This window comes from Anastrepha obliqua, chromosome 3 (assembly GCF_027943255.1).
Source record: "Anastrepha obliqua isolate idAnaObli1 chromosome 3, idAnaObli1_1.0, whole genome shotgun sequence".
NCBI classification, from domain to species: domain Eukaryota; kingdom Metazoa; phylum Arthropoda; class Insecta; order Diptera; family Tephritidae; genus Anastrepha; species Anastrepha obliqua.
The window spans coordinates 80,066,226-80,087,982 of NC_072894.1; the positions used below are offsets into that span (position 1 = coordinate 80,066,226).

General features: G+C 37.4%; 1 protein-coding gene across 1 annotated transcript; it reads right to left on the minus strand.

Moving 5' to 3' along the window:
* Window positions 1-10,374: 10,374 nt before the first annotated feature.
* Window positions 10,375-18,065, minus strand: LOC129242089 (mucin-5AC-like). Its single transcript, XM_054878649.1, has 4 exons — window positions 17,818-18,065; window positions 17,440-17,631; window positions 12,913-13,816; window positions 10,375-10,383 (listed from the first exon to the last, which is right to left on the minus strand). The coding sequence occupies exons 1-4, from the start codon at window positions 18,063-18,065 to the stop codon at window positions 10,375-10,377; spliced, it is 1,353 nt and encodes a 450-aa protein (XP_054734624.1).
* Between the last annotated feature and the right edge of the window lie 3,692 nt (window positions 18,066-21,757).

The following is a 21,757-nucleotide window of genomic DNA, read 5'->3' on the forward strand; positions in this document are numbered from 1 at the left end:
CAATCAATGTTGGTCTGAGAATGTTTAAAATTCACGAAACTCTACCATCAAGAAACTTTCGTTACTCTGATGAGGGTACAAGGACATGCGGCGTACGAAGGAAATGAAATTGCAAACACTTTAGCGAAAAAGGATACAAAGACTCCCTTCATTGATCCTAAACTTTATTGCGGTGCAATCAACAGATTGAAATGTGCCTTTTTATGTAAGCGCGGGAGCAACGAGGCTTAATCGAGTACTGGAAAGCCCAAACAGGCATGCGGCGATCGTAAATACTCATTGATCCAGAACTGAACTACTAACAGGGCATTGCGAACTTAATTACCACATGAAAAAAAATGTTGTAGCAGAAAATGATTATTGTAGACTCTGGTAAGAGGCGCAAGAAACAACAAAATATGTTCTATGCGACTGCCCAACAATAGCACTAAATTACCTGGGAAACGGCGTTATAGATCCAAGTTTCCTGGTAGAAATTAAGCCTACAGCTACTTTAGAATTTATTAATAGCCTAAAACCTTTTAGGTAGGCTACATGGCTGCACAATAAATCGTTTTAGGTCGCAGTGCACAAGCCATTTTATAATAATAAAAGAATCGTAAATTTACTTCCTAATTTTGCATTCTATAGATTGAATAATATTATGTCTAAGTGACATGCGAGTAGTTTTTTTTTTTGTTTGGGGGTAAACATGAAACGGCGGGATGCAGGAGGCTCGCCGCAGTCATAACTGGCTTTCGGTTCACTGCCACAGTTGTAAAAAACCAGAGAAAAAGGAAACGATTTCCATTTCCTCTGTGAATGTCCTGCCTTACAGAAGGAGAGAATGTCAACCCTGGGCAAACCACTGTTCGAGAGTGTCAAAACAACTGTCAGGCTTCGACGTCAACAACCTAATAAGGTTCTTAAACTGCACAGACTGAATATAGACATGCTATAAATAACCATTAAATAAGTTGGTCGCGAGGGTGTGGCAACAAAATGGTACGGAATCGCCAGTTGGATTCTGCGTGAATCACCACTTTAACCAACATATTTTTTGGAGTGGACTTGAGTTATACAGACTTCGGCGCTTGAAGTGTAACCAACCTCAGACTAATCGCGCAGCTGATGAACGGGCATCAGTTATCTATAAGTTGGCTGACAATCCAGAGTATTGTAGACAAGCGCGCGGAAGCATTTTTCAGAGAGTAAACACGAAAAAGAAAATCAGTAATAGATTTCAAACGTAATAGTGTGATTGCATTATATTTGGTTGGAAAATCACAACCAGCGATCGTTCGTAAGATCAAGTACCTTAAAGAGCACCTAAATCAAGTTTTTATTTATCGCACCATTACTCGTTACACTGATACTGGTAGCATCGCGTAACGTCATGGAGGTGGTCATCAAAAGACAGCAACGTCACTTGAAATGGTTCAAAAAGTGAAGAAGCGACTTGAGTGAAATCCCCGACGAAGTGCCAATCAAATGGCGAAAGAACTGAAAATATTTGACCGTAGCATCCACCGCATACTGAAAAATGATCTCAAAGTCAAGCCTTACAAGATCCAAAAGGCGCATGATCTCACACGAAAGCAGCAACAAGTTAAACTTGCGAGAGCGAAAGAGTTGCTTCGCTTAACCGAAAGCGGTCAATTTCCGAACATAACGTTTTCTGACGAGAAACTTCTCAAATTGAGTAATACGTAAACTTTCAAAACGATATGGTTTATTTGACCGACCATTCATACGAAAAGTTGAGTCATCGATTGGCCAACAGAAGGCAGCATCCGCCACAGGTAATGGTTTGGGCCGCTGTAACCGCAGATGGGCGCTCTCCAATCGTTTCCATCGATGCTGGCGACAAGATAAATTCGAAATAGTATCGGCAAAATATTCTGGAGGTTGCTTTGATGCGTGGGCTGACAAACATTTCGGTCGCAGACCATGTACCTTTCAACAGGACTCGGCACTGTCTCACAAAGCTCACGTGAACCATGAATGGCTAAAAAACAATGCTCTGAACTTTATAACGGCTCTCAAATTCACCAGACGCGAATCCGATGGATTATTCTCTTTGGCCATTTTAGAGAGCGAGGTCTGAACTACTAGTAAAAGATACACCGTCTCGAGGCATTGTCTGCGAATGGGCCAAAACACCTGCAAGTCACTTTTGGGCAGCTTGCGATTCGTTTCTGGACCGTCTCAAGGCCATAGTCGAGGCAAAAGGTGGTCATATCGAGCAAGAGTAAATTGATTTTTAATTTTGTATTATTTTCACCCATTTTTTACGTTGAATTGAATAAAAGTAATTTTCCAAACTAAGTTTATGGACTTTTTAACTTTAATTCGAAGATGGAAAAATGAGAAAAGTGACCATACATGAAATACTGACAAAAATAAAAAATATGAACAATAAAAAATCTCCAAGCTACGACAGAATTAATGGACAAATTATAAAGAATCTGCCCGACAATGGAATTAAGTATCTAAGGAATATATTTAACTCGTCAATAAGACTCAAATATTTCCCTTTGCCTTGAAAATTTTCTCAAATAATTGCTCTGCCAAAACCAAATAAAGATGCCAACAAGCCTTCATCGGGGCCGATAAGTCTCTTGCCTATTTTGTCGAAGCTATTTGAACAACTGATTTATGACCGCCTTGATCCCCTAATACAATCTAACGACATCGTTCCCTCTCATCAATTTGGCTTGCGGCGAAAACATTCAACGATACAACAGGTACACAGAGTAACAAACAAAATACAAAAGGAAATTGAGAACAAAAATTATTGCGTCGCAATCTATCTTGACGTGGCTAAGGCCTTTGACAGTGTATGGCATTCCGGACTATTGCACAAATTAAAAAAAATACTTGCAACTGACTGTTATCTACTTTTGCGGAGTTACCGTAATAAAAGATATTTTTATGTTAAATATCAGGACGAATGCTCTGATGTACTACGTATGGAAACAGATGTTCCACAAGGAAGCATTTTGGGGCCACTCTTTTACATTATCTATACACATGATATACCCTGCCCAAGTGACGATAGCATGATTGCAACCTTTGCTGATGACACCGTTTTAATGGCCATTAAAAACAAAAATGTTGCCACAAATACATAAACTACAACAGCTACTTAAGGGGGGGGTAGGGTCACAAAATCGAAATTTTTTTTCTTCACTCATCTTATAGTAAATCATTTCAAGAATGTTGTGTCAAAATTTTAAGTGGATCGGAGCAGAACTCTCAAAGTTATAGCCTTTGTAGGCACTCTACCTCGAATGCGGAGCATCGATAATTTCTCAGAGTCATTTTTTCAAACGCGTTTTTCCCGAAACGACTTCTTAAAAGTCGGTGCCAATCACAACTCCGAAACTATTCAACCGATTCTTTTCAAATTTGGCACACGTTTTCTAAATCAAAAATACCTCCCCCCTACGCTGTTTTTTTTTATTTTTTTTTAAGGTTGTTTTTCACTTACAAATATGGCGAAATTTTTCGCCAAAAATGCTCGTTTTACGTTTTTTTGCCACCAAAACTACAAAAATGAAAAAAACAAAATTTTATTAATGTAGGGGGGAGCATTACGTCATACTTTAACTGAAAAATTCGACTTTTTTAGTTTCAGATGATTCTACGACGAATGCCGATTGGCACCGCAGAGCACCTCTCGAAAAACATATCTCAAAAAAAACTCTGTCATGGGCTTATTTGTCAATATTTTATTATTAATATTTTTTAAAAACTTATTGAAAAGATGTACAATAACATGCAACCATAGATGTTAAATAATGATTAGATAATGCTAATGATTGCTAATTAGCCTTCTTTTGTGAAATTCTCTAATTCATTAAACAATTAGAATTAGTTCAACTAATTCCCATTAGATAATTGAAATTTTTATTCTAATGGTAAAACTAATTGCAATTAGTTGCCATTAGCAAAAAAAATTGGTTGACCTTTACAATTAGAAATCTAATTGACTTCTGCTAATGCAATTAGATATTCAATTAGTTAATTCTAATTCGAGCTAATTAAATATCTAATTGCATTAGCAGAAGTCAATTAGATTTCTAATTGTAAAGGTAAACCAATTTTTTTTGCTAATGGCAACTAATTGCAATTAGTTTTACCATTGGAATAAAAATTTCAATTATCTAATGGGAATTAGTTGAACTCATTCTAATTGTTTGATGAATTAGAGAATATAAACCAATTGCATCAATTGCTAATTCTAATTGGAACTTAACATGTATGCATGCAACTGATTTTATTAAAGTATCTTAACCCATATTTCTGTAAAAAATTCAAAAAAAAAGTGTTTTTTTTAGCGCTAAACCCTACCCCCCCCCCCCCCCCCCCCCCCCCTTAACACAACGCTGGCCTGGTTCAATACATGGGGCATCGAAATTAGCACAGATAAAACTATCCAAGTAATATACACAAACAGAAAGTGTGATCCACAAATATTGACTATAAATAATAAAGTCATTAAATATAATACAAAAGCCAACCTGGAAGGAGCATATACTTCAAAAGAGAAATGAAGTTAAAAACAGATTCAGACAACTCTACTGGCTACTACGAAATGGCTTGCGACTTTCACTTGGTAATAAATTGTTAATCTACAAAACTCTTATAACTCCGAGCTGGAAATATGGCATCGAACTATGGGGTTCAGCAAGCAAATCAAACCTTAAAATAATGCAACGACTACAATCAAAAATTCGAAGGACGCAGGCTGGTGCATAACCAATAACGATATAGACAGGGTCCTCAAAATTAAATTTATCGAAGACGTCATTCGGGAATGCAGCACAAATCATATTCACAGACTACTAACACACACAAACGAAGATAAGCTGAAAATTCCACATTCAGAACTGCACAAACGAAGACTAAAACGAATAACTCCGACCGCCATAGCAGATACTTCATCACTAAAATGAATATCAACCCATTCTACGTTTTATGTCATATAATTCCTATGTGTATTTATCCGTCCTATGTCATATTATATAATAAAATATAAGAATTGGTTACTCTTCGAGTGCCGGACCCTATTATGATTGCTCATGCAACAAACGATATAGAAAATATGTATTCTTCAAAAAAAATGTATATTCTTCAATTAAACTTGAATTATTAGTTTTATGCGCTTGTGTAAAAAGTTACTCTTTATTATCAGAGAAAGTGCGACGGAAGAGAACGACAACAATTTACTGGTTTCTAATTAACGAATAACGAGCAATACAAAAACAAAATTGTCAGTAGCCATAAGAAGCAGCACAGCCAACAAGAACAACCAGCCAACCAAAATAAATGTTTCCAGGACAAACAAGAAGGACAAACAACAAAAAGGTACGAGAGTATAAACAAACGCCAGAAATATTAATAATGGAATTTAACGTCATAAACCACTCAACAACATAAAATTTTAAGCTGGAAAACCAACAAAACAGAACAAACAACAAGCTTGGCAGGAAGGAACAACGACAACGATTTAACACGAAAAAAGGAAGCAGTGACAGTAGAAAGCAACATGGACGAAGGAATTGAAAAGATTCCTGCAGTTGGCGAAAATGGTACACGGGGAGCAGCTACATGCATAGCTACTTCGTGTGTATGTACATATACAATGTGCATGTACATCCAACTATTCATAATGGCTAATGGGTGGCGGGTGGCGGGTGTGTGAGTGTGTTTTTAGTAGGTAATAATACAGAAGTATGTAAGTAATAGTGGAGTTGACAAACGGCCGTCTACTATGCACCACCGCCGTGCCTCTATCGCTCCATTTGCTACCTCATACCAAACCCTTTACTTTCAGCTTTCTTTCACTTTTGCACAATCCTATGTATGCAACAAAAAATGCATTCACAATTACTCCATTTAACATTTAGCAGACACAGCAGCAGCAGTAGCGTGGCAAAATGAGCCACCGCCCGTGAGGCTATTATTTCCTGCCTCAATGCAGAACTCCTCGTTTCTATGTCTACTGCAATCGTTCATACCCTGCCTACCTCTACTTTAGCTGCTGCACTTTTCAGGGAATTTTTTGCTTGTTCTGCTATACTTTCTTCTGCAATTAAACGGGTATAGGTGGAGCGGGTATGCATAGATTGTATTTTATAGAGCGAATTTTTGTATTTGACAACGTCTTAGAATTTCCGGCAAACCAGGCTGCCAGCACCAGTTTGTCGTTGTCGCTAACAAAGTCACCTTGAATGGCAGTTTGAGGCTAACTTTTTTCTCAGCCTTTTCCTTTTACTAATATAAAGTGTTTATTGACATATGTATGTATGTACGTATGTGCTTTACTTTCATATAAAAATGCCAATAGTTTCCTGTAATTAAGAGAAATCAACAAAGCATGCCAAAGCTTACTTCTGACATGCCGTGAACAAACGGATGCCTGATTTGGAAACGCGCTAATTTATTTAAGCAGTGCCAAAGACCAAACAATTTCTAAGCACACGAGAAAATCACGAAACTGGGGATCAAACTTAGTAAAACTGGGTTTTTAGTTTTTCTCACCAACGTCAGGTTGCTTTTTAAAAGAATGTTGAAATTTTTAGGATATCATTAATTCAAAACATTATTTTAAAAATTCAGTGCAATGGGGAATAAAAATACCTGTATCACCATCTCCCTGGAAGTGCAAGTTTCATGCGATTACAAAATAGCGATGATGATTTTTTCATCAATGGTGCTAGGCTTTCGCTATCATTCATAAAAACTTCGAGCATAAACTAAGACAGTTGAACCAATCATTGAAACTGAATTGAGTTTTATTAACACGCCCTTAATGGTGGAAAATGGAAAAGTAGAAAATATGGACGACATATCTGACTTCCCAGCTCAGCATTATATTTTTAAATGCATTTTTTGTTTTCTTTTTCTTTTTTGCCTTTATTAATTTTCTTTAAATCTACTCGACCTCTGAAAAAATCTAAGTAGATCTTGTGGTGCCAAGGCGCCTAGGTGGTCGCTTCTTAACACATCAGTGCCAAAAACCTCAAGCCTGATTCGAACGAAGCCAGGGCAAACCAATAGAAAATGGTCCGCCGTCTCATCCTCCTCTCCACATGCTGACTTGCACTGCCTCAGATGCCCACCTTTTCCATGTGCTTTGCCCATAGAAAGTGGCCCGCCATCTGTCCAACCAGCCTCCTAAAGTCCCTCCTGCTTAGTGACAGGAGGAACTGCAACAGTCGGTCGGACATGACAGGTAACATCAGTTTTGTCAATATACAGTCTCTTTCAGCCTGCCAAGCCTTTCAAGCCTAAGAGCCTATTCTGGCTAAAGAGTCAGAGATCTTGTTACCCGCGATGTGTGTCCCGGAACCCATGTTAACATCATCTACCGACTATGAAGTGGATGAAAGGCTGTCTGAGGCCATGAGCGTAGCTTTGCTGTCGCTACAGATATGCCTCTCGATCTATTTTCCCCAACAAAGATCATCGCTTCTTGAACAGCATACACATCCACCTGAAACACAGATGCATGCATTCCAAGAGCCAAGTATAGTTTTGTCCCGCTTGATTCCACGTAGACACCAGAGCCGGCCAGAACAGTGCTCGGTCCAGGAACCATCCGCGAAAATGCGAGAATAGTGTTTGCCGGGCTCATTTTCTGAGTTTTACCAACGTTGAACCTCTGGCAGCACCACACTGTATCTCCTGTTAAGCACGACTCTGGATGGCATGAAGTCAAGGGGCATGGCGAGGATCGTTGGATCCAAGTTCATGCCTACTCATAAATTCGTACAACTTCGACTGTCGCCGGCGTGAGCCCAAAAACTACAGCTGACATGTAAAGGAGCGCTCTCAGAGAGTACTGCCCAACAAACCGACATGCACAAACAGTGGGGGAAGAAATCAAATTCCGGCGAGCCCGAAAACAGTTGGTACGACGAGAAATGTCATGCTGCCGCAGAAAGAAAGGATGCCGCCTATAGAGCCACGCTGCGATCGGGCGCAACAGGGGCCATGTGGGATCGCTACAAAAAAGGAAGAGAGACGTATTATCCGAAAGAAGAAACGAGAGGCCGAAATACGTGAGTGCGAAGAGCTTGAGATGCTGACCAACAGGAACCACGCCCGAAAATTCTACCAGCAAGTTCGGCGGCTTACAGAAGGTTTTAAGACCGGAGAGTTTTCCTCTAAGAACAAAGACTGCGAGCTACAGAGCAATCTTAAATTATGGAGGGAACACTTCTGGAACCGGTTAAATAGTGACAGCTGCGCATGTCACAGAGAATGTGAAAATCCCGATACCCCAATCGTTGACGACGGAATTGTCGTTCCACTACCCGACCATGACGAGGTGAGAATAGCGATAACGCGGCTAAAGAACAACGCAGCCGCGGGCGCCGACGGACTACCGGCTGAGCTATTCAAACATTGCAGCGAGGACCTGGTAAGATGCATGCATCAGCTTCTATGCAAAATATGGATGAAAGCATGCCTGCCGATTGGAATTTAAGTGAGCTCTGCTCAATCCACACGAAGGGTGGTCCTGGAATCGCCTATAAGCGATTGTGCGCCGAGCGTATTGTGTGAAAGGCTGAAGTCCACCGTCAACCAACTGATTGGACCTTATCAGTGTGGCTTTAGACCAGGAAAGTCTGCCATCGACCAAATATTCACAATACGCCAAATCTTGGAATAGACCCACGAAAGGAGAATCGACACACACCATCTTTTCGTCCATTTCAAAGTTGCATTCGACAGTACGGAAAGGAGTTACTTGTATGCCGCGATATCTGAATTTGGTATCCCTCTCCGAACCGTTTGATACCAAACGAGGTTTCAGGCAGGGTGACTCGGTCTCGTGTGACTTCTTTAACCTGATGTTGCAGAGGATCGTACGAGCCGCGGAACTAGAGAACTAAAGTCCTCTCTCAACGAACAAAACTAACACCTACAAGGCTCTCATCATGCCCGTCCTAACGTATGGCGCAGACGATGACAACATCCGATGAAGCGACGCTTGGAGTGTTCGATAGAAAGATGCTGCGCAGGATTTTTGGACCTTTGCATGTTGGCAACGGGGAATATCGCAGGCGATGGAACTATGAGCTGTATGAACTTTACGACGGCATAAACATAGCGCAGCGAATAAAGATCCAGCGGCTACGTTGGCTGGGTCATGTCGTCCGAATGGATACGAACGCTCCGGCTTTGAAAGTATTCGATGCGGTACCAGTTGGTGGTAGTACAGGAAGAGGAAGGCCTCCTTTGCGTTGGAAAGATCAGGTGGAGAAGGACTTGACTTCACTTGGCGTGTCCAATTGGCGCCGGTTAGCACGAGAAAGAAATGACTGGCGCGCTTTGTTACACTCTGCCAAAATCGCGTAACCGGTTATCGCGCCAATTACGAAGAAGAAGAAGTTTAAAATTCACATGACCAAAGCTTATTATTTTATTTTGTAAAAAATTTTATCAAAGACAATTAGATGATTAACCTTGCTCCACCTTGTACATTAGGCATGCCAATTTTTTGATTTTTACGATGCGGCGATTTGTATATTCATTATTTTATTTTATTTTGCAACAATTTAATGGATAAGTTCGTGCGGTTTTACAACAGATGGCGTAACTTGATTATTATTCCATCGATCCACATTTCCAAACATTCATTGGAGAGCTACTGTCGTAAGGCACAAACGTCAGTATAAGTTTTTTATTTGAAGCGTAAACAACAATATTTTTACCACACTTGAAAATGTCGAATTTCGTGCCAAATAATGTGTTTTTGCGGGGAATTCTTCTTCATTATTTTAATATGAAGAAAAAAGCAGCCGAAAGTCATCGTATCTTGGTGGAAGTTTATGGTGAGCATGCTCTAGCTGAGCGAACGTGCCAGAAGTGGTTTGCACGCTTTAAAAGTGGTGATTTTGGCCGCGCCGCCAAAGTTCATGGATACCGAATTGGAGGAATTGCTCGATCAAGATCCGGCTCAAACGCAAGAAGAGGTTGCAAAAACTTTGGGAGTTGATCAATCAACCATTTCCAAACGTTTAAAAGCCATGGGAATGATCCGAAATTCAAATTTCGAAAAAAACCGCACGAACTTATTCATAGACCTATTAACTCGACAAAAATGCATCAATTCCGTTTGAAAAGCATCCTACCAAATAATAAATAAATGGATTTTAAATAGACTTTTTTATTTAAAGCGGATATAATTTCATTATTGACAAAAAAAAAATAAAACAATAGTTGAATGTATACGCATTTAATAACACTTTAGCCTGCACATATCTGATCAAATGAATTAATTCACGTCGAAAAATGGTCGATGCAAGCAAACTGAAACAGTAAACAAATGTATTTTGAGGTCGAAAGAAGTTAATCACTTTTTTATTTTCGTACAATTTAAGCGAACTAAAAGGAAAGTAATAGGCTTTAAATCATATTAATTTAAAGTAAAAAGCTAACTAAGTAAGAATAAAACATTTTGCAGCAGAGGCATACATACATATGTACACTTGAGTTCACAATACTACAAGTTGGCGCAAAATTAATCATCCTATCGGCAAATTTATATTTTTTGCAAATGGCGTCGAATGCCAATCAAATTTGATACTTGTGAACTAGACAGCTGGAGCAAACGAACAGACAAGTGATGGAACGCGTAAAGGGCAAAATAAATATTTCCATCACACATTTTCTGTGGACTTACAGGTTCTTTCTACAAAGATTTTGCCTGAGGAGACCCCTAGTGAAATTGCATAGCAAATAATTTTCTGGAATATATTAACCCCCTAGCGACCGCCGAAAAAAAGGGAACAAAACGACCTTTTTGTGATAAAGCTAATGTGTTAAAATGTTCTACAAAATTGTTGTATTACTCGAAAAATTTTGCACCTCGTAAAATATGCACCTCAACAACACATTTTTTTCTCCGAAACGTATTTTAACTCTCGTCCTCATTTATTCTAAATGCACTTAGGCAAAATATAGCAAAGAAATTTGAGCAGAGAATACAGAACGATTTTGAGGTGGTACTATATGGGTCAAGGTCTTTCATCCAGAGCTCAAATCATTCCAGGCCCACACAATGACTCTCAAATTATTGCGCAGTAAAGTTTGTAGAACTCTTTTAAATCTTGCACAAAGTTTGAAGCTCTAAGTTATAGGATTTTTGTTGTCCATTGATTGTTATATCAAAAAGAAAACAAAAACAAAAATGTTTAAAAAACATAATATTACATAAATGCTTTGTAAGGAATAACAAATCCCGAAAACTCGAGGTTGTTGGTGAATAATACCGAGAGTTTCAGGCGTGAAAATAGATCAGGATACCGCAAAACATATGGGCTGAAAAGTCCCGGGCCTAACACACTAGTTTTAGTGCATTCACCTCTTTTTCAGTTAGTCTTCTTCTTTCAGTTCTTCTTCTTTTTCAGTTAGTACTAACCTTAAAAAGACAGCTGCTAAAATTTCATGATTTTCCATTTATTAGTTCGCGAGTTATTGTGATAAGAGTGACGCTACTTTTGTTATTTTCAAAACAATGGCTTATAAAGAAAAATATCGTTCAAGCAAATCAATACCTTCAAAAGTGTTATGGGGACTCCGCTCCATCAGAAACAACAACAAAAATATGGTTTGTAGGAACACCAAATGAGGCAGTACCATCTCATCAAAAAAACCCACAAAATCGTTTTGAATGATCAAAAGTGAAATTGCGTGAGTTAACTGACATCGTAAGGCTATCAAAAGAACGTATGGCTAGAATGTGACTATGAGAGAACTCTGATCAAAGTGGGTGCCGCGTTTGCTCACTATTGGCCAAAACCAAGACAGCGCACAGTCTCACAAGTCAATCAACACAATGGCAAAATTACATGAATTGAAATTCGAATTGCTCCCACATCCACCGTATGCACCGGATTTGGCTCCCAGTGACTACTGGCTATTTGCAGATCTTAAAAAGTGCTCGCCGATAAGAACTGTCACGGAATGAAGAGGTTATCACTAAAAATGAGGCCTATTTTGAGGCAAAAGATAAATCGCTCTACAAAAGTGGTATTGAAGCATTGGAACGGCGCTGGAATGATTACGTAGTTCTTGTAGGGAATTACGTTGGCGAATAAAGCTAATTTTGGGCAAAAAAAACCTGTTTTTTAGGCCCGCGACTTTTCAGGCCATGTGTTACATGCATATTTCTTTCATGCATGTCCTTTATTTCATAAAAAAATATTTTTTCTTATTATTTTAATGCATTTGTGTATGTGGAATTTCTTGCATTGAAATTCGAAATAAAATTTTAGCGCTTCCTTTACTGCGGATCGCTAATACTTCTCCAAATTTTACTTAACAGAGAATAATGCAAACCTCAATTCATCACTTGATGTGGCATCAAATCGGCTTAGTGTTAGAAATAATATTTGTATAAAATTTGTATAAAGAGGGCATACTGGGCAAAGTAAAACTGAACTTGAGGGGTCCCGGTAGTCTAGAGCTGGAAAATATACTGTATTTTCAGGAATTCGCTTTTACAATAAGAAATGAAAAATTATATTTAGAATTTTGAGGCTTGTTTTTAACTTGTTTTACATACAAAAATTAAAAAAAAATTGTTTAATTTTAATAATTTTAAAAATGGATTTAAAGTTTGAGGTACAGAAGCGCGCGGACCGTTCTCTACCTAGTTAATGGACCGTAGAAGCAATAATATTGGGAGTTTTCGCATGAAAATTTCACAGCATATTCTTAAAATACTATACCTTTGAAATATCGAAAGAGTGAATAATCGATTTTTGAAATTTCTAGTCCACCGGGTCCCCTTAAGTCAAAATCACATTTTTTTGGAGCGTTTCTTTTTCTTCCTTAAATTTAGTGCTTTCTTACTCACTCTCTAATAGTAAATCAACGAAAGTTCTTTGCAAACAAAACACGATAACTCACCACAACTGGTATCACACAGTAGACGCAAGGATGCCCAGCAGCAGCAGCAGCGGCAACAGTGGGCAAACCGTAAGCGTTCACACACAAATGATCCGTTTTAAAAATCTTCGTTGGCGGCGGCTGAGCCAGTATCGATGACGATGAAGCCGCCAGCGATGCGGAGGAGCACGTATACAGCAGCGGCTGCTGCTGTGACTGTAGTTGCGACAGTTGGTGTTGTTGTGGGGACTGACGTGAAATCAAAGCAGCAGCAGTTGTACGCTGCAATGCCACCGGCGTTGCTTGCGTTTGTTGTTGGCTAAAAAAGTCGAGACCTGTTGCTGTTGTAGGTGTTGTTGTGGTGTTTATAGCTGACGCTAATGCGGACTGTGTCGCTGTATTATTAGTATTCACACCTACTCCGCTATTAACGTTTGAGGTCACTTCCTCTGCTGTTGCTGCCACTGCTGTTGGTGCTTCGGTTGAGATGCCGCCTAGTGCTGTCGTATTAATGTTGTTCGATGTGCTATCGGTTGTTGTTTGTGTAACAATTGTTATAACAACTGTTGCCGCAGCTGCCGCTGCCGCTGCTGTTCCTGCTCCTGCTGCCGCTGCTGTTGGTGCTACTGTTGATGTTGCTGCCTCTGTTGTTTCGTGGGTTGTTGCCGACAAAATGAGCTGCTTATGTGGAATGGGGACTGGAGAGGGTTTCCTTTTTATTGACGCAATTTTAGTGCTTATTGATGGCACTTGGGCGACAAAGGTCGCTGCTGTTGTTGTCGGTATTGTGGGCTGGTAATTGTGGTTCTGGATGTGGTTGTGGTTGTGGTTGTGCTTGTATGCGTGGGTAGTGCTGTTAGTTGTGGTTGTCGTTACAATTGCTGGCTTATCAGACGATATTGTGAATGCTGATTTTATTTCGACGCTTTAATAAATTTGCTAATTTTTGTTGTTGTTGGTAGAGTTGTATTTTTATTGACAGTTCTAATATCGTTACAATACCAATGGGTAAATTTATTGGGTTTTGGGAGCTCGACAGAAGTGAATTCGTTTATTGGCTCTAATAGAATTTTTATTTTTGCTGCAAAGTTCGAATATTTAGTTATGTTCGTATTCACTTTTCTTTTGCTGAGTATTCGAATCAAAATTGAGCCAGTTCACTTGAAGCAGACAATTTATTTTTGTTTTTAGATTTTGTCTAAATTGCGATTTTTTTTAATTTCCAGAAATTGTTATGTAATTTATTTTACTCAAACTGTATTATTGTATGTATGCTGTATTCACTTACAAATTTAGGTATATTTGCTTTTGCGGAATATTTTCAAACTAATTTGTGGTTTTTCGCATTTTATGCAGGATACCAAATTTTACCGTTTTCGGAAAATTTTAGAACCGCTTAACTGTTTCAGTAGTAGTGTAGTGATATACGATTTTACGATTTATTTCAACCTTATTGGTTGTTTTTTTATAAATATATATATTCCTTTCAGTACGTTTTCGGCCGGTGTATTTTTGAAATTTTTCACTTCAGGCGTATTTTTGAAAATTTTCAAGTCATTGGTTTTTAATCACCCGCTTCAATGGCTAATGTTTGCAAATTTTCACTTTAGGCGTATTTTTGGAAATTTTCTTCGCTCGCTTCAATGGCTTATCCCGGGTTAGTCTTTAGTATTTTCGGAACTTTTATTTAATGTTCAAGCAAATTTTCATTTCAATTAGCTATTTTTCGCCAGCTCTTTTGTATCAAACTGATTTTCTTCGAAAATTCAACTTCTTTTAAACTCTTTTCAAATTTTAACTGTTACTCTCTTTTATTTCCAGTTACAAGTGTTTGAGTTATTTTTCAAGCAAATGTCTGAATGTAAATGCAACTTTTTTTCTCTTCTATATATTTTCGGAGTATTTGCAAAATATTGTTCTAATTTAATTTTTCGCTAATTTTGCTATATACTTTTTGTTTGACTTCACCGAAAGTCATTTACTTCAACATCCAGTAAAAATCTCTCACGCAAAATCTTGCAACTCGATTTTTGACATACCACAACTTTTTGAAATATTTGCGCGAAATGGCCACTTGTTTAATATTAAACTAACTTAACTAGAGGTTATCCTTTGGCAAATCTCTTACTTGACTATAGTTTTGCAGTTTATAGTTTATAGTTTTGTTTTTCGGCAACACTACTTTTTACTCTGGGTTTATTATGGAAATTTTCTATTTTTATAAAGTTAGTTGTGAGATAAATTTTGCACACGCAAATGCTAAAACCCTTATCGCTGTCTTTTAATTAGTGGCATGTGCTTTGGAAATCAAAAAAAAATTATTTTGGTAAATTTCGAAAATTAATGTAGATTATTTTGCGTATTCTCTGTCGACTTTCAGTTTATGTGTCACATAAAATATTTTCAAAAATATTTTGGTGTTTTGCTGTTTATTTTTGAGATAAGTTGTTTCAGATTAAAGTAATTAGTAAGTATTCAAGCGCAAATATTTAATATTTTGCTTTTTATATTAGCACAAATGGTTTTTGTTTCTTGTGGTGCAACTTTTGTTTAGTTCACTTTACTCTTTTTTTTCTTCAATAAATTTTGGTTTTTGGTACATTTATTTTTCGTTGTTGTGGTTTTTTCTGGTGTATTTTTTAATTTTCATTAGTTTAATTTGCAAAAGTTTTGTATTAAATTTTTAAGTTTTGCAAAAAATTCCAAGACGGAAAAACATTCCAACTTTTTTTTCTTAATTTTTTATATTTTGCCCAGCTTAGAAGCCAGGTTTGCACTAAATTAATTTGTATTAATGTATTGTTTCACGTTTTTTAACTCAATTTTTATAAAAGATTTAGCTTAGAAAAAGCTTTTTCAAACTCGCTCAGCACTAAATTTATTATGCTCGTAAAACGTTTTTTTAATTCATTTAAAATGAGAAATAAATTAAATTTTAAAATTCTGGTTTTGATTTTTTTTTTGTTGTGTGCTTTGTGGAAATTTTTTATGATATTTTTATTAATTATTTTTAATTTTCTAAACATTCGATATTTACTCGATGTTACTCAAATTGTTTCACTGTGCTTTTTAAACTTTCCGTATAAAATGTAGCTGCTAGTTAAAATTGTCTTCTTTCCAAATTTGAGTGTTGTCAAATTTTATGGAAGTTTTAGTATTTATTACAAAGCATTTTCTAGTTGCTTTAACACTTGTGTTTGTTGCTTTCGTTTTTGTTTTTTACTCACAAAAATAAATTTTCTTTTTGTTGCTCGATGGTAGTTTTAGAGCGATGTTGGGGCTTTTAATTATATTTTTAGTAATTTTTTTTGAGGAACAGTGTTTACGCAACTTTCAATTGCTTTGTTTGGCGCAAGAGATTAGGGCTGGGTTAGCTATTTATAAATTCGGTATTTTTGTTTATAGATTTCAGACTGATTTTTGAGCTTCAAATGTTTTTCAGTGCTTTGGCGCTTAGTTCAAGAGAATTTGAGCTTTAATTTCCGCTTGAAAATGTGACTTTTTATTATTTTTGAGCCCTCTTAGGCCTTCTTCTTCTTCTTAGTGGTTTATATATTTTAAAATGCAGTTTTGCTCCGTGCAGTTTTATACAAATACATTATTTAACTCTTGAAATGTTTTCAATGCGTTTAACTATTTAAAATTCGGCATGAATTTTTGCTTTCGCGTATACTTTCGAACTTTGGTTTATTTTCGTTCAGTTCTCGTTTTTGTTAGAGTTTTTGAAGCATTTTTTTTTCTTGTTTTTTACGGATGTTTAGGTCTCATTTGTAGTAATTTAAATTTTTATTATTTATTTTCTTTTTACTTTTCTGTTAACATAACTTTTTCTGTGCGTGTTTTTTGTATTCTGAAATTTCAAGCCTTTTGCGCCGCTTCAAACAATACTTTTGATTTCCAACACACCTTAATTCACAAAACTACAAGTATTTACGTTTTACATGGGCTAATGCACACACATCAACAACAACAACAACATTAAGAGAAGCTATAATTTCTTCAGCAACACCACAGAATAAACACTAATAAGTACAATTAACAGTTGTACGACGGAATTAATTACCTACTACTAAATATTTTTTTCTCTTTCAGATTTACTACTTTTTTATTTTCGTTAGCTCGTTTACTTAATTTGTTTTCGTTTTATTTGTTTTGTTTTCGTATTGGTTTTTCTTTTAATTTATAACGTTAAATGGACAATTATCTCTTACTGGCCACCACATGCAGCAGGAACAAAGAAACACTCACACCCATACACAGACACGTAAATCTGTATGTAACTTTTTCAAACGCAGACACGGAAATCCTCTTGTGGTTAACGAAAGCGATGCACTGAGGCGTATACGTTACCTAGCGGCGTTGCTACACTCACTAAATGTTTGTATGTGTGTGTTCGTTTGTTTGCACTATACAACACTATGGCTGTGAGCATATGCAGAGGTAAAAAGCACATTCGACTTTTACAAATATTTCCAGTCAATCGCGCGCTGATGCGTTGGCTTGTTTCTTTGCTTTGTTGGTTGGTTGGTTGCTCGCTTGCTGATTTACTGGCTGCTTGGCGGACTAGCAGTTTGCGTCGCTACTTGATGGCGTGCGTTTTTGGTAGCAATAAATTTCATGTGTACACACTCGAGTGCTGCTGTTTTTTGCTTTTGACTACCGACGGTATTTGGACTCACCGTTTGACGACTAACCAGCTCAATAGGCCCAAAATCCAAACTGAAGAATAATGCACTAAAGCTTGAAGAATTCGCAGCGACAATAGCAGACAAAAGACAGGCTAGAAGTACTCGTATATATATAAATATATGTATGTGTATTAAGTTGTAGAGAACGCGCGCGATTGAAACTATATTTTCTTCTATTGCCTTACTACTCAGTCAAGCAAAAACTCTTTTGCAGGTGTTAAGCGGCGCTCAAAAGCACTTGTCTGCACTTTTGTTCAAATCACTTAAATTTAATTCGATTCGTTGTTGCTTGCTTGCTTGATTTATTGGCTTGACGCTCTTAGAATTCGCTTGACGCTTTTCAAATCGTTTCACAGCTGATGCTGAGTTTAGATGCTGGATGCTGCCGCTAACTGCTGACTGCGTACTTCGACTGGCATTGGCCGGCACAATTGAACTTCTAAATGTTGCGGCCGTCTTTAATGTGACGGCTGCTGCACTCGGCATTATGTACGCGTTCGGAAGCATTCGTGTTGTTGTTGCGGTTACTTAAAAAGGAATCGTTTACTCAAATTCCACTCGTTAACGAACCGACATTCCCTACACACTATACATATATGCAAGTGTATGCCGCATGTGCGCACGTGTGAACGTGTATGAATGAGTGTGTGTATGTGTATATGGAATTTCGTTCCTTCAAAAATGGCGTTTCATTTCCGTTGGGTGCTGAAGTTACTTGCATGTGGAGTGTGCGTGTGTGTGTGTGTGTTTATTCGTTTGTAGTCGCACGAGCGCTTAAGCTGTACATATCCACCTACCTACTTGCATGCATAGGTATGTATGTATATACAGGTTTGTATGTAAATTATCGTCAACGCCGAATAGATTCGGAGTTTCGCATTGAGCAAGGTTGTACACGCCACGCTGGTCGCAATACTCTCTACCAACAACTGTTTCGATAGCTTGGCTCGGGCAGTCCGTCGGCAATTTGTCGGCACCGTTGCGAAGCGATGGTAGCATACGTGCACACATATAAATCTACGTATCAACAGTAGTTACGATGTATTCGGCTTTGCAGCCCGAATTTTTCCGAAAAGTTCACACTCAACAATTACAAAATTTGCAGCATTCCTATAACCCCCACTACTTAACTTCTCACATCCATTTTTTTTTTTTTACTGTTATACCCACGCACACTTGTGCACAAAGGAATTGTACGTTTTTTCACATAAAGGCGTTCAGATAGATACGGACATACATATATATATATGTACACCAAAATATACTCAGATTGAGGAGACTAGTCTATTTCGCAATGCCTATCCGTGCGCCCGTCCGTATTTGTGAGCACGATAACTCGATCGAAATCTAATCTGTTTCACGGATACTGTAACACACTCTTTGCCCAAGGTAGATTGCTATTAAAAATGGGCTAAATCGGTCAATAACTACCCCCACCTGCCATATAACGGTAATTTTCATAAACGCAAAAAACATTATAATTCTGTTATAAATAAAACAAATTTACACACATTTGGTACAAAAGCGCAGTACCATGCCCACTTTTGGGTAAATATGTGCGCATCGCTAACGACTTAGAAGAGGTCGTCCAGACTTGGCAAATGTACTATTGCTCATCTGATCAAAATTCGACTTAAATATTGTTGAGATCTGCTGAAAACCACACCGTCCACTTTTTATATGTTAAGACAAAATCTCCGTCCACTCGTCTGTTGCAGCTATAACTCTCATTGCCTACGAGTTCGTTTCTTTCAAAAATTAACAGCCAGTCCAAATAAAATTTTACGAAAATGTGCACGGGTATATAAAGTTCGGTCCGGACTGTTTTTGTTGTTGCTTTTTTTTTTTGTTTTGTGATTTTTTGCAGTTAAGCAGACACCGCCTTGCGGTTGTGGCTGCGGTCGCCCGCCGAAACGGTAGCAGCGTAATTTTGTATTTACCGGCATATTCTGCACAAGCCGAACAGTCACGAACAGCAACAAAACTCTGACAACAACAGCAGCGAGCACATGCTACATTTCATATGCCGACGCTTCGCTTTAGCTTTATCGACTTTTCTGGTATTACGCTTGGGACTTTATAGCTAAAATTTCTATTAGATGGTAACGGTAGGTTGCGCACAGAGTGCGCGCTGCATGTGATCAGTGAGTAAGTGCAGAGTCGGCAATAAATTAACATACATACGTGCAATACAAGTGCATAAAATAAATTTATATAAAAACTGAAACAGTTTTGCGCTCAATTTTATCGGAAAATGTTGGTGAATGCTAAAATGCTACTTAAATGGAGGCAAACGAGCGCATGCCTATGTCTCAAAGCATATGTACGTATACGTACATGTATGTGTTAAGTATATAAATATGTATTCACCAACCCACGTCTAGTCGCGCGCCCCTCACACCTTTGCCTCAACTCGTCAACTCGTAAATCTCTCAGCGTTTTTGTTCTTCAGTTGGCATTGCGCTTGCGTCGCTCGGAGCCGGAAATGCTGTTTGTTATTCTTCAAAATGTATGCATTTGTACGTGTGCTTGCTTGATTGTCGATATGTAAGCCAAGCAGCTGATGCCCACACATGCGTACGCATCGTTAATTATGTCTGCAAAAGTAAGCACATGGGAATTGCAACCCAACATGGGTTGATTCGTGAGGACTTTGTGCGGAGAGCGTGGTGAATTTGAGTATGCATTTATGGAGACAATTAGGGAGATATTCCTGCACAATGTATACGCTGCACAAGCGAATAAGAGAATTTGGCAACTCTTAGAAGAGAGCGTAAAAGCTCTGCCAGCTTTTTTCTCTTTCACCTTAGAACAGCAGCACAGTGGCGAAGAGCAGAGCGAACACTGTGCAAAATGTAAAATTGCAAAACCATGAAAATATTGCTACTTAGGCAGTGGTCGAATTATTTTAATTAAACTTAGTGGATGTTAACTTGAAGAGGCTGGGATAAATAGTCAAGAATTGAACTCATATTGGTACCAGAAACACTTTCTACAAACGGAAATATTAACCTTTAGCGGCATAACATTTTTGTATTTGTTTGTTTGTTTGCTATTTAGTTTAAATTTAATATTTTTATTGTAGAAAAATTAGCTATTAGTTGAAAGCATGTACAAACTATCTTTTAATAACTTTCCTGTATACAAGGTGGCGCAAAATTAATCACCCTATCAGAGGATTTATAATTTTTGCAAATGGCATCGTACGTCAATCATATTTGACTCTCGTAAGTTAGACAGCGGCAGTATACAAATAGAAAATAATAGAAAAGCGAAAGAGTGTGTAAAAGTTTATAGAAAGATTTACATCTCTCAAAATCATTTTTCTTTTTAGTATAAGAGTTCTTAAAAAAAATTATGAAATTAATTAATTTTCCTTTTAATGTATTAAGGGGTTATATACAGTTAGAATCTTCACAAAATCGATTTTTTTTTTCTTAATGTACATATCTTTAAGTATACCCACAGAAAATTTAATATCGTTCCGGTAAATATTTTCCAACTTACACGCAAATTTGAAAAGGCGTTTCAGACTTAGACTCAGTGCTTCAAAGTCGGTGACCAACATTACTCGAAAACGGCTAAACCGATTAGTCTCAAATTTTAACACGAGCTGCTTAAATATATTTAGTAATTATTTAATCGAAGTTTTTTTCTCACCGATATATATATTTTTTTTATAAGCAATTTAAGGCCGTAATTTTGGTTAAAACTCGATTTTTTTTTGTTTTTTGTGAAAACGCGATTTTGTCAAAAAAAAAAATTTTTTGCTTATTCCTTCGATTAAATACCAGATTTAACATTACTTTAATGAAATATGTTTGGTTTTTTAATTTCAGAGGATTCAGTTCAGAGATATAGTGGTCACCGCAAATCGTATTTTTTGAAAGGAGCCCCCCAAGATCAGCTTTTCTTTTCAATAATATTTTTACTAATACTAAGTCTTCAAATACAGTTCAAAAATAACATAATATATGCACAAATACAAATACTTAAATCAATAAATTTAAAAGTTTTCTCAGAAAAAATTATGGGAAACTCGCTTTTTTTCGGCCTTCTAACTGTATATAACCCCTTAATATTAAATCATTTTATTTGGAATTTACGTCGGTTGGTAAGGTATTGCATAGAATTATTCCTTTAAATAAGGACTCAACCGAAACCAACTTGATATTTTT

Bases quoted from the DNA above. Each gene is read 5' to 3' on its own strand.
- LOC129242089 (XM_054878649.1), bottom strand. From the start codon at position 18,065: ATGCCGAGTGCAGCAGCCGTCACATTAAAGACGGCCGCAACATTTAGA. The intron at 17,632-17,817 runs GTGCTTTTGAGC...GAATTCTTCAAG, and splicing joins TTGAACAAAAGTGCAGACAA to CTTTAGTGCATTATTCTTCA. The intron at 13,817-17,439 runs GTAAATCAGCAA...AATTTATTAAAG, and splicing joins GCTAGTCCGCCAAGCAGCCA to CGTCGAAATAAAATCAGCAT.